This window comes from Hemitrygon akajei, chromosome 6 (genome assembly GCF_048418815.1).
Source record: "Hemitrygon akajei chromosome 6, sHemAka1.3, whole genome shotgun sequence".
Classification (NCBI taxonomy): Eukaryota; Metazoa; Chordata; class Chondrichthyes; order Myliobatiformes; family Dasyatidae; genus Hemitrygon; species Hemitrygon akajei.
In genome coordinates, this window is record NC_133129.1 from 183,326,168 (window position 1) to 183,340,292 (window position 14,125).

The 14,125-nt window shown below is 41.0% G+C and overlaps 1 protein-coding gene across 4 annotated transcripts in view; it reads right to left on the reverse strand.

The window, feature by feature from the left end:
* The window catches only part of far1 (fatty acyl CoA reductase 1), a 126,596-nt gene that overhangs the window by 28,799 nt on the left and 83,672 nt on the right, over positions 1–14,125 (reverse strand). Inside the window, exons 6-9 of one of the 4 annotated variants that reach the window (XM_073049903.1) lie at positions 13,069–13,113; positions 9,074–9,192; positions 7,434–7,501; positions 2,539–2,710 (exon numbers count right to left, since the gene is read on the reverse strand). In XM_073049903.1, the coding sequence (XP_072906004.1) occupies positions 2,539–2,710; positions 7,434–7,501; positions 9,074–9,192; positions 13,069–13,113 (404 nt within the window). Of the gene's footprint in view, positions 1–2,538; positions 2,711–3,895; positions 4,068–7,433; positions 7,502–9,064; positions 9,193–13,068; positions 13,114–14,125 lie in introns of all 4 variants that reach the window. The other 3 variants (XM_073049901.1, XM_073049900.1, XM_073049902.1) reach the window with 3 other exon arrangements.

Consider the following 14,125-nt stretch of genomic DNA (forward strand, 5'->3'; position numbering starts at 1 on the left):
TACTTATTTTTTAAAACACATACTGTGAGTGAATTTTATTCCAGATATGGAACTTTATTCCACATCATAAATTTTTCGGAAGTGATTTGTGAATTCCCTAAGGATGCATTTCCATAACGCAAACGGCCTTTAGCATGGTGGGGGGTGGGGGTGGCCAGTATTCTTTCTTACAAGGAATGAAGACGCAGAGAAGTTTAACCAGGATACTGCCTGCACTAGAGAGCATGTCACATGAAGATACTGTAGTTTCAGTGAGTTAGGGCTTTTCCCTTTGGAACAAGGGAGGATGAGGTGATTTGATGGAGGTATACAGACAGTAAGAGACATAGATAAGTAGACAGCTAGAGCCTTTTCCCAAGGGCGGAAACGACTAACATGAGGGGGCATAATTTTAAGTTGATTGGAGTAAAGTATGGGGCGAGATGTCAGAGATAAGTTTGTTTTTTATAGAAGAGTGGTGGATGCATGGAAGGTACTGCCTGGGGAGGTGGTTGAGGCAGATAGGCACATGGATGATAGAAAAATGAAGGGCTACGTGTGGGAGGTATGGGTTACATTGATTTTGGAGTACATTAAAAGGTCTGCACAGCATTATGGGCTGAAGGGCCTATACTGTGCTGTAATATTCTGTGTTCTGGGAATCAAACAATACAATTGGTGGGGCTTGTCAATAGTTCAGTTTGGATATCAAGACAGAATTAAAATGCATTATAACAACAAGAGATTCTGCAGATGCTGGAAATCCAGAGCAACACACACAAAATGCTGGAGAAATTCAGGTCAGGCAGCTTCAATGGAAATGAATGAACAGTTGATGTTCCAGGTCGAGACTCTTCTTCAGGACTGGATAGGAAGGAGCAAGATGCCAGAACAAGAAGGTGGGGGAGAGGAAAGAGGGCAAACTGGGAGGTGATAGTGATAGGTGAGGCCAGGTGAGCAGAGGAGGGTTGCAGGGTGGGGGGGGGGGGGAGATTAAGTAAGAAACTAGGTGGAGATTAAAATGAGTCTCTTGAGTCATCACACAGATTAACCAATTTGGGGAATCAAGCTACTAACTTCAAAAGCACTTGCAGAAGGTACCAAACAAATTTACCATATGCTCTGAGTGAGCAGTTTCAATTCCATGATAGAATTCCACATATTCTGGGCACATTTGATATTGAATTCTCCATTCTTGATTGTTCATTGAAAAGTTTAAATTTTTCTAAAAGTATTTTCCTTCCCTATTTCCACACCCCTCATCTCTTCCACTCACTGAAGTTGAGAGTAATTTCAAGTTGTGACCATAATACATTGGAGCAAAATTGGGCCATGCAGCCCATCGACTTCATTTCGCCATTCCATCATGGCTGATCTATCATCCTTCTTAACCCCACTCACCCGCCTGTATTGTAGGAAAAGAACATGGGACTTGAGAGGTTAATGGGTTGCTATAAGTATCCACTGAGCGTGTGGTATTTGGTGAGGTAGTGGGTTGTTAATGTAGCAGAACGGATGGCGTCGGGCCAGGAAATGTGACAACGCAATCGGTCCCAGCTCGTCAACCGCAACGCGTCCTATATTGTCCTGTGGTAACTGTACCATGTAGGCATGTAGAGGCATTGTACAGGATGTCCTTGTCCGTGTAGGCATGTAGAGGCATTGTACAGGATGTCATTGTTCTAAGAGAATATATATTGTTCTCATTGTTTTAAGGGGATATATAAGGGGCCAGGGGCTGTGAGGTGCAGAGGAAGACAGGGAGAGGACGATATGCAGTCCGTGGAGAAAGACAACAACTAGCAAGACCAGAAGGAACCCCAGGTGGGGACGAAACATCCCAGGTGAAGACCGCGTTCGCTGGCGTGGGTGCTTCATCACACCTGTTCCTGGCCCCGTATGAGTCGTGTGGGAGTGGGATTAACCACACGTTGATAAGTATTGCTTGTATCGGGAAAAGGGCAGTTGCACAGCCGTGGGTAGTCAAGCTAAGCCGCTTTCCGCAATGAAGTGTCATTTATGCTAATATTTTACCTTACCAATAAACAAGTGTAATACTGTGATCCGGGGTACAGTCTCATTCTTGTCGCGGATACATCTTTCTCTGATACCACGTTCCTGCTTGGTCGGATAATTTTCCGTCCATAACACCGCCCTCTCCTCATAACCTTTGATACCCCCAGCACATCCTTAGATTGTACTAACTGTTAATGCAAATGATGCATTTCACTGTGTGTTTTGATGTACAGGTTATCAATAAATCTGAATAAACATTGAAACACACAGTGAGATGTGTCCTTTTGTGTCAATGAACAACACAGTCTGAGGATGTGCTGGGGTGATAAATGCTTGCTGATACAAGGGCCCAGAACTATGCATTCCATTACACTGCTTTACACAAATACATGATGAAGGACCCAAATTTTATTAGGATTAGAGCACCATTTTAGAAAGCAGCATAGATGTATCAAGTTAAACAGCTTCAAGAACAGTGTCACTAAAGCCAGCTCCCAAAATACCGCCAAGCACAAAGGCTATTTTCCATTCAGCTTTTCTTACCGAGGTTTGTGACCAGTCAGCATGAGAAAAGCATCATAAAACAATGCAGGCACTGTGTGACTGACAGCAATCCAATAGTGATGCAAAATGGGATTGGAGCGCAGGTTTACATTTGGGCGTCTCATTGCCCGTTCTAAAGGATTCATCTTGAAGGACAAATTTACATGATATTCTGCAGAGAAAATAAGTATGATGTTGTTTTGAACAAAAACATTGCAGATACTAGAGGGATAGAAATGATTTAAAGGAACAAATCCAGGCTTCAAAGTCATTTGGAATAATACTCAGTGAAAACAGAAAATGCTATAAATGCTTGGCATTTGTGTTCAGAGAAACAGTTAACTTTTCAGTTCTGGACCAGAGATCCAAAGCAGTAACTGTGTGTGTGTCTCTCTCTCCACAGATGCTGTCTGACCTGCTGAGCGTTTCCAGTATTTTCTGCTTTAATATTTACTTATTGACATACAGCATCGAGTAGACCTTCTGGCCCTTTGAGCCCTGCCACCCAGGAATCCCCCAATTTAACCCTAACCTAATCATGGGACAACTTACGATGACCAATTAACCTACCAACCGGTATGTCTTTGGACTGTGGGAGACAACCGGAGCAAAACCACAAAATCACTGGGAAAACGTAGAAATTACTTACAGGCAGCAACAGGAATTGAACCCAAGAGGCTGGTACTCTAAAGTGTTGTGCTAACCACTACACTACCGTGCCGTATGCAGGGTCTCCAGATTTTCAATTTTGCAAATGTAGACTTATCATTCACGGATTAGTTGCATCTGGTCAGATGCCAACGTTACACTTCAATTTAGACTACTTGATGATGACGGCAAAATAGTCTTTTGTTAAATCACAAAAGAACATGGCAAAGTTGACCCTAGTCCTTGGTGAAAGTTAGATTCACAAGTTCTTCTTAACCATTCATGGGACACTTTAATCAAATGGTGACAGAAGACCCTTTGCCATTTGAAGGTGTCTTTTTCATCACCCTGTCTCAACTGGACTCACTCTCAAGCTGGAATTTGAGGAATATTTGAGGATAGATACTTTGAAGCTGGAAAACTTCCTTTAAGCATGTTCACAACTCTTCAACATTTCTATGTTTCAGCAATTTCACGATTAGCTTAAATGCGAGAAGCTAGTTGTGCATTAATCTACATCAGCCTTTCAGAAAGAGAGACACACGGCAAGATCACCAATTAGTATGTATGGCTGCTGTGTGAAGCACCCATTTGCTGAGGTCCTTTGCACATTAAGTGGTCGGGAAGAGATAATGAATTGAGGGCTGAGAATTAGAGTACATTTTCAATGATTCAGTTAAGCATACAGGGTAAAGCTAGCCACCATTACCTTGGTTTTCTTCCAGTAAGTCTGAGGTAGACATCATATAGGAATGCTGGGGCCTTGTGGCTTACAGCAATCCAGTACTGATAGATCAAGTGATTGGAGGTTAGATTTACATTGGGCCGCCTGAAAGCCTGCTCGAGAGGGTTCCTCTTGAAAGTGGATATTACATGGTATTCTGAGGAAGAAAAGTTGCATGACAGTATGTTGATTTTCTGCATCTACTCAAAACCTAAAGCAAGGTCAACAAGGATAATGACGAGTAAAGGAAACATCCGAACAAATGCACAAATAAATGGTCTTTGGTCACCACAAGCGGTGTTGCCAGAAATTAGCAAAGGGAATTTAGAGAGGTCAAACTTCACCTTTTACTGAACAATCAGCATTTTTCATCCAGTATGCTGAAAAAGTTTGAGTTTGAATTTTGGATTTTTATTTTATTTAGACCTGCGTCGCCGAGCAACTCACCAACTTAACTTCAGCCCAATCTTAGGGCAATTTGCAATGACCAATTAAGCTAATAAAGTCTTTGGACTGTGGGAGGAAACCAGAGCACCCAGAGAAAACCAATATGCACTAAGAAAGAACATATAAACCTTGCTACAGAACACACTGGATTTCAATGACCCAAGCTGTAATAACGTAGTGCTAACAATCCAGGAAATTCAGATTCTGACAATTATATGTCTTTAAACTGATGTGTTACCTAGCGTTGTTTTACTAGGTTCTGGCAGAATAACCACTTGATTTATGTTCAGTTGGAAAACTAAACATCTGACCAAAACAGAAGTAAGCAACTCCATCTCTGAAAATTATAGATCTTGTTTTTTCTAAAGATCTGTGCAATCCGAAAGTGACCGACCAACATGAAGGCAAAAGGTATTTCAAAGTCTGAGTACACCAACCACCATAAAGAAAGGAAGTGAGAGGTCTGTACCAAGCACACACCCAACTGTAACACATCTTTAACACGTAATCCTGCCAGCTGCTGAATGATCCCAATATAAAACTGTAGCAATGGTGTTGGATTAGGGTGTTTAATTGTTTTTTTTTTAAGTTTAACAATTGTTTGTTTGTGTTTTATGTAACAGCTTATAAAAATGTAACTATTTAGTATGTTTCCTAGTGGTCACAGTATGAATAAACAATTGTTCAGTGTGTCCCCTACAGGTTACATTTGTACAATTCTGGAAAGCTCTGGAAGCTTCCCTTGTGCTGCGTTATTTGAATCGAGGCTTTCTGGTTGGCTGAATCTTATCTGCAAATTTAAATGGATTGTTTGTTATCTATGGGTAGAGAGAAAGCAGAACATGCAGCAGCAGCACCTTCTTTTCTTTATGCTCTTCTCTCTCCACTTACAAGACCTCCGTCACTGTCCATTTTAGATGTGCTTTGTTCTATTAACACTTAATAAAACTATCATGATTCACCAAGTTTTGCGCCTTTTTCCTGACTTCCGGAAAAACTTTGGATTAAAAACATCGGAATCTAATAGTGGTAACTGTTCATTGGAGGTACCTTGCAAGGTTGCCTTTGTGCATTGTTAATGAGCTACAAAGAGAATCTCTTTGCTGATTGGTTATCCTTCTTGGTTACTTAAGTGAAATTTATCATCACTAGTGATACAAAACAAGTAAATAATGAATCTGCATTATTAGAGCCCACTAAATCTTTATCAGCATTACAGTGCCACAGGTCCACACCAACCATCAGTTATCATCAGTGTGTTACATGGTGTAAAAATGGCAAGAATCCAATCCAGATTGAAAAAGGAGGTCCAGAGGAGATTTATGAGAATGAGGAACACTTGATGGCTTTTGGCCTGCACTTTCTCAAATTTAGAAGAATGAGGGGAGAATCTCACTGAAACTTATCGAATATTGAAATTCATAGATAGAGTGGATGTGGAGGGGATGGTTCCTTCAATGGGAGAACCTAGGATTAGAGGGTACAGCCTCAGAATAGAAGCATGTCAGAGGTGAGGAGAATTTGCTTAGTCAATGAATCTTGTGGAATTCATTGTCACAGATGGCTGTGGAGGCTAAGTCACTGGATATATTTAAACCAGAGATTGATAGACTCTTGATTAGTCAGGGCATCAAATGTTAATGGGAGAAGGCAGGAGAATAAGATTGAGAGGGATAATAGTCAGCCATGATGGAATAGCAGAGCAGACTCAATGGGGCAAATGATTTAATTCTGCTGCTATGTCTTATGGGCAAGTTGATTTTATTTTATGTACACATAGTTAATGAATTCCTCTTTTTACAACCAAATCAGGTATTTATTACACACTCACTTTCCAGTTTGAAACAATAGGCTGGGCAATTGCATTAGATAAGCGTGAATGAGAATCTGAAGTTATACCAAACCAACTTTCACCTTAGAATGTAAACAGAAACACCTAACCTCTAGAATTTTTTTTAAGATGTGTTAACTTTAAGCACTTAAAAGTACCATTAAGTATAATGTTCATGCAATTTAATGTTTCCAGTTTGACAACACTCACTTCAAATTGACAATTTATCTTTAACATTTTAATAAACAAAAGGTACTTTACTTGAAAGATCAGGGGAGGTGCTACTGACTGAGAAGGTTTAAAGTATTTAACATTATGTGGAGTTAAGAAGATTGCTACAAAGGAATTAGCAGCTATTTTATTTAGAGATACAGTATAGAACTGACCCTTTGGCCCAACGAGCCACAACTTCTGACAACCCACCTATTTAACCTGAGCCTAATCACAGGACAACTTAACGTATTAACTGGTACTGTGGGTGGAAATCAGAGCACCTGGACATGGTCACGGGGAGAACATTAAACTCCTTGCAGACGGTGCCAGAACTGAATTCCTTACTCGAGAACACCCGAGCTATGATGGTCCTGCTAACCACTACACTACCGTGTCACCCTGGACCACTAAGGATCACTTTTAACACAGACTTCACTGAGCTGCCACCCCATGAATTTTGAAAAGCAGCATGGAAAGATCACGTGAAAAGAAAATGTCACCTAAAAAAATCTTGGTACACCAAGGGAGGAATGTTTAAAGATGAAGCAATCATTCTAGAAGCAATAAAACTCCTGGCCTTGAGAAAATAAATTTGAGAGATTTTTGAGACCACTGTAAGTAGAAGAAAGTTAAAGTGAAAGTAAATATTTTCATTATTTGACTCCCGGCACATTAAGAACTTATGGTACTTTTCAACCTCATTCCCGAATCTGTAGTGGTGACTTTCTTTTCTGTGCAAACAGCAGAGGCATGCAAGCAATTAGCCAGAGGACGAGTTGGCCATCAAATGTCCTCCATGGGTCACAAAAGTGCAAGAGGCTTCACAATCATGCTGGAAAGCTCCCCATGCAAAAGGACCACATACACAGACACATTTAGCTATCTTCCTTGGCTTCATTTCAATCAGAAAACTCAGATCACTTCAGCATGCAGTTGATTACTCCAACATGACATTTCCGCAACACACAGATTATAATTAAATTAAAATACAAGCAGTTAACATTTAGGCAAACAGTAAGCTTTGTTTCCTACCAACTTCACCCCAGTGGAAAGGATTGGTGCCACCTGTGGTACAGTTGTAAACCAATATATTTCTTGGCCTAAAGGGTAAAATTAAAAACTTAGTACACTGAATGCAGCAAACACTGTTCCCAGATAAAAAGTATTTTCATAGGTCATAATCAAAACAGTATTCAGCTTAAACCTTACCAAACCCTGCAAAGGTTTGTGAGAAGGTAAGGCCAAAGGCCAACTTGTACTTCCCCTCTCCTGAATGGGTATGAACTGATGAAATCTACCTCACTATTTTATTTAGCTCAGTTTTGTACTACATTTTATTATTTTATATATTTCCAATTACAATCTATATTTTATGTATTGCATTGTACCACTGCTGCAAAACAACACAGATGCCAGTGATAGCAAACTTGATTCTGATTCTGCATCTCGGTAAATGTGATAATCATAAACCAATTACCAGTTAGTGCACAGGGACAAAAATCTAAATTAAGTTGGAATGAATGGTTTTATCCCTTGGGGCTGGGATACCCAGGGTGAAAATTAAGTTATCTACACCTGATCCACTCTGTTGACACTCAACCCTTTGTCTTAGAGATCACATCTCATTCTCACAACTTAGCTCTCGTCCTGTGACCTGTCCTGGGGTTGAAGGCTGTCTCTGTGTGTGGTGGATGCTTGGGTGGGGGAGCAAACAGGAAAGGGGCTTGTTTTCCTGTTGTGCTTTTTTTTGTTGTTTTTTATGTTGTTCTGCTGAATATTGTGGGCATGCTATGTCAGAATGTGTGGAGACACTTGTGGGCTGCCTTCAGCACATTTTAGGCTGTGTTCGTTGTTAATGACACACTTCAATGTGTGTTTTCACCTGATCCCTCAACACCTTCTCTTTGAGTCAAGAAAGCACAGCAGCGTCTCCACTTTCTGAGGAGACTGAGGTGAGTGAGGCTTCACCCCTCCTATTCTAACTATTTTTACAGAAGCATCATCGAGTGTGTCCTGATCAGCTGCTTCACTGTCTGGTATGGAAATTACAAGATATCTAACTAAGTCCCGACAAAGGATTGTGACGACTGCTGAGAGGATCATCAGGGTCTCTCCCACCCATCAGAGATATTTATCAGGAGCACTGCATATGCAGGGCCCTTAGCATTGTCAATGATCCATCCGATCTGTCCGACAATTTCTTTGACCACACCCCACCATCAGGCAGAAGATACATTATGACAAGAATTGTTAGGATGAGAAACAGTTTCTTCCCAGAGGCCACAAGACTTCTGAACTCCCTGCCACAACCCAGGTCCTACATTGCAGGAAGTGTCGGTAGCCTTATAATGTTTACTTTTTAAACCTGTGTTGCATATGCACATTATTTGCTCATTTACTAGTGGTAATATTACTTTATGTATTGTGTGAGAGTTATATGTACTGTGTTGTGCACCTTAGTCTGGAGAAATACTGTTTCATTTGATGGTATACATGTGTACAGTTGAATGACAAAAAACTGAACTTAAACGATGTGATAATGAAAATGAACTTGATGTGATAAATAAGTGAATCTGAATCCATAGGTCATTCTTTAGTAAGTACTCTGTCAAGAAGTCCTTGCCCCAATACATGTTGTTATCTCTAAAATTTAGAGGAGTCACCTGCTGTACCTATGAACTCCCGAGTACCACGCAGCAGCCAGAGTCATGTTGATAACCACATCAACGGGGATCAGGTCAGCCACAGCACTGTTTGCTGCTCTCATTGTGCGCAGGATTCCTTTCCCAGCCTACAAGAGAAACCAGAGCAATATGGGTGCGGGTAAACAACAGTTCCAAAATTCATTGACAATTACATTACAATTCAAAGCAGAAAACAGAACTGTACACTGCACAGGATCAGAAAAAGTTGCAGAAAGTTGTAAACCCAGCCAGCTCCGTCATGGGCACTGGCCTCCCCACCATTAAGGATGCCTTCAAAAGGTGGCATCCATCAGTACAGGCCCCAGCACCCAGGACATGCCCTCTTCTCATTGGCATCAAGGAGGTACAGGAGCCTGAAGACATACTCAACATTTCAGGAACAGCATCTATCCACTGCCAGATAATGGACAGTGAACCCATGAACATTCCCTCAGTACTTTGTTTTGGTTTTTTTTCCTCTTTTTGCACCAGTAACTTAAATTTATTTATATCTATATAACATAATTTATGTTTTTACTATGTATTGCAATGTACTGCTACCACAAAACAACAAATTTCACAACAAATGCCAAAGATATTAAACCTGATTCTGATCCTGTACAGCAAACTGGAGCTTACAGCTGAAGAGGCAGCATAGTACCTTAGTAGCTAGCAATATGCTTTATAGCACTATCAACCTGGGTTCAATTCCCATCACTGTCTGTAAGGTGTTTCCCCCTGTCCATGCAGTTTCTTCCGGGAGTGCTGGGGTCTTCCCATCTTTCAAAGGTTAGGAGGGTTAGTAAGTTGTGGACACGCTATATTGGTGCCAGAAGCATGACAACATTTGTGGGCTTTCCCTAGCACATCCTCAAAATGTGTTGGCTGTTGATACAAACGAAGCATTTCACTGTATGTCTTGATGTACATGCCACCAATAAAACTAATCTCTCTAGGCTCTTTTTGTTTAAAAAAAAAAAGCTCAAATGCTTAAATAATAAAAATGCTGCTGGTGTAAGTAAAATGCAAATCGTGATTCCACATAGGTCATGGGAAGGCGAGAGACTCTGCAGTGCAGTGGAAGCACACACTTAGAAATTTTTTTCTTATATTCTAGGTTAAAAACTCAGCAATTTTTTTGTGTCACCAATATATGTAACTCGCACTGTGTGAGGTCAAACAAAGTGAATTTTGACAGCACACCAGAGGCTGGATTAGAAGTATTTTAAAAGAAATGCAAACCTGAAGAAAGTTTGGAAGACTGTTTGCGGCAACAAGCAAAATACTGGAAGAGGTCAGCAGTTCAGGAGGCATCTATGGAGGGAAATGGACAGCCGACACTTCAGGACCCTTCATCTGTCCACTTCCCTCCATAGATGATGCCTGAGCCACGGAGTTCCACAAGACCATAAGACAAGAGCGGCAGGCTGCTGTGGCAGCCTAGTGGTTAGTGCGATGCTATTACAGTGTGGGCCGTCAGAGTTCGGAGTTCCATTCCGGTATTCTCTGTGAGCAAACTAGTACATTCCTTCCTGTGAGCACTTAGTTTCCTCCCACAATCCAAAGACACACTGGTTAGTGGGTTAATTAGTCATTAGAAAATGTCCTAATCCCTTTTAATTAGGCTAGGGTTAAATTGATGGGTTGCTGGGCAGTGCAGTTCATTGGACTGGAAGGGCCTGTTCTGCATCGTATCTCTAAATAAGTAAATTAGGCCATTCTATCATGGCTGATTTATTATTCCTCTGAACCCCATCGCCCAAAGTTCTGCTTGTTACTTCAGATTCCAGCATCTGCAGTCCCTTGTTCCTTCATTAGATTATTTTTTTATCTTTGCTGCTGGTCTCATCATACTGGGATATGGTAGAGCAAGCAGTAGTGTTTGGTTTTTTTACACACAGAGTGGTGGGTGTGTGAAATGCTCTGCCAGGGGTGGCGGTAGTGGCAGATACATTAAGGACATGTAAGAAACTTTTAGAAGGCACGTGGATGATAGAAAAATGGAGGGCCATGTGGGAGGGAGGGGTTAGATTGATCTTTGAGTAGGTTACACTGTGAGCCAAAGGGCCTGTAGTGTTCTATGTTCTAAGAACAGCGTGTGTCGTGGGGGAGGGAGGTGTGGTGGTACTGACATGGAGGCACCAGAAAGTTGCATTTCAAAATTTGCTATTAAACAAACAGCAAGCATACATTGGGAAAACAGTTTGGAAGAATTGCCTAAATATGCAGATAGAAATAAACTTGACAACAATAATCTCACCATGTAAGACATGGGGTACAAGAGCCTAAAGAGACAAACTCAACATTTTAGAAACAGCTTCTTCCTCTCCACCATCAGATTTCTGAACAGTCCATGAACACATTCTCACTTTCTGCACAACTGTTTTAATATACTTCTTATCGTAACTTAGTAATTTTTTTATATATTGCACTGTACTGCTGCTGCAAAACAACAAATTTCACAAAAATGTCAGTGTAATAAACCTGATTCTGAGTGATAATTACACTGACATTGTACAAGTCTAATTAGCACAACGGTAAAGATTAATTTAATATTCCACTGTTAACTGCTATCAAGCATCCAGCATTTCATAAAACATAGAACTGTAGGGGCCACTCATTCAAAGATGTCATGCCAACCATGACGTCTACTCCATGATCAATTTTACCTTTCCCTCCTACACAATCCATGAACCTCAATTTTCTCCTTACATCCATGCACCTAAGTGTCTTTTAAAAGTCCCTACCGTATCAGCTTCAATAAGCACCACCTGGTAGTTCACCCCAGGCACTCATCCCTTCCAGTGTGTGTAAAAAAAACTACCTCTGACATCCCTCCTTAAACTTACTCCACCCACATTATACAGACATCCTATGGTATTGGCCACTGAGTCCTGGAAAAATGTTCTGGCTGCCCACGCTACCTGGGCTGGTTATCTATCAAATTCAGCAATATCAGGAGACCTGTGCAGGAGTGTTTTAAAAGTGAAAAAGCCATTGCACTGGGGCCGCTCCACTTTCTCGCCCTCAGAAGCCTGGTCCAGTGGTACGAGTGAGCAGTATCACAATTGGAGTTCTTGGTTGCAGTGGATGGCCATGACTTCTCCTATACCTTGTTACAGCCACACGTGAGAGCTGAGTGTCCAGCGGGTCTCAAAGGCAACTGAGCCGCCCCAGAAAGTACACAACAAGCCCCTTCACCAGAGATGCTGCTCCTCCCAGGACACCCCGTACACCACCCTATCCAGTCCTCTCAATCTAATACACTTCTATCAAGTTGCCCCTCACCCTCCTTCGCTCTAAAGAGAATAGCCCTAACTCACCCAATCTTTCCTCATAAGATATTTAAAAAGCTTTATTTTTAAACAAAGATTTAAAGATTAGCTTTATATGTCACAGGTACATCGAAGCATACAGTAAAATGTGTCATTTGCATCCCAATATGTTTTTTTAAATTTATTGCGACAGTGAACAATAGGCCCTTCGAACTGCTCTGCCCAGCATCCCCCCAATATAACCCTAGCCTAATCACAGGATAATTTTCAATGACCAATTAACCTGTCAACCAGCATGGCTCTGGACTGTGGGAGAAACCCAAGCACCCAGAGGAAACACACGCGGTCACAGGGACAACGTATAAACTCCACACAGACAGTGGTGGGAATTCTGCTACATTCCCACTCACTACACTATTGTGCTGCCTTATTTCTTTGTGTCATTTGGTTTCTCAAACATATTGCAACTTTTACAGGATATTCATACACTTCAGAGCTTATAACCAGCACTGCTTCATGTTGATCATTAGAACTTGCAATGAAGCCCATGCACTGTAATGGGTATCACATAGCACCATTAGCTAACAGGGTATTGGGTTATAGAAGATGAGCACTTTATGTTGCAACTAAATACAATGCTGAGGCTGTAGTGTGTTTTATGTAGCCAACCTTAGGACCCAAGAACTGATGGAAGCTTATATCACTTACTGCAATGAAGAGCCCACTTGGTCCATTGAAGTTGTCAATCCAGCCCTGGTCACAGGAGAGAGAATAATAATGGAAAAAACATTATTCAATGTATTTAGCAAGTACTGATACTTAACGATGACATTAATTATCTAAAATACTGATCACCACCTTCCAGGACATGCCCTCTTCTCATTACTACCATCAGGGAGGAGGTACAAGAGACAGAAGGCACACACTCAATGTTTTAGGAACAGCTTCTTACCCTCCACCATCAGATTTCTGAATAGACAATGAACTCATGAAAGCTGCCTCACTATTTGGCTCTCTCTTTGCACTATTTATGTTTTCTATATTTCTTACTGTAACTGATATTGCACTAACTGCTGCCGCAGAACAACAAATAACACAAAACACTGACATTGTTTTGTTTTCATTGATTCTATTGTGTTTCTTTTATTCTACAGTGAATGCCCGCAAGAAAATGAATCTCAGGGGTGTATAAGGCAACATATATGTACTTTGATAATAAATTTACATTGAACTTCCTGTATGTCAGTGATAACAAACTTGTTTTGAAAATCAATAAAACTGGAATAAGAGTATTAATTGATTTGCACAGAAACCATCCTCAGATGACAAGAATGTTCCACTTCACCAGACATCAAATAGATTTTATCCGTAAATCAGAAAATATGCACAAAACAAAAATCACTCAATTGGGTGACCATACCTCCACAGTATTGCAATGAATGACATCAAAAGGATACACTTGTTTTGTAAAGCCACGGCCCAGAAGGCGGCAATGGCAAACCACTTCTGTTAGAAAAATCTGCCATGAAATTTGTCATTGAAAGACCATGACCACCTATGTCTTACAACACAGCACATAACGAATGGAGCTCCAGTTTCCTCCCACATTGTAAAGACATACAAGTTACTAGGTTAATTGGATGTAAGTAGGTGGCGCAGGCTTGTTTGGGCCAGAAGAGCCTGTAACTCCGCAAGCACTCCAAGTAGAAGAGCACACCAGTATTTCCAAGTTAGTAAATATAGATCTTACTCCTTTGTAAATCAT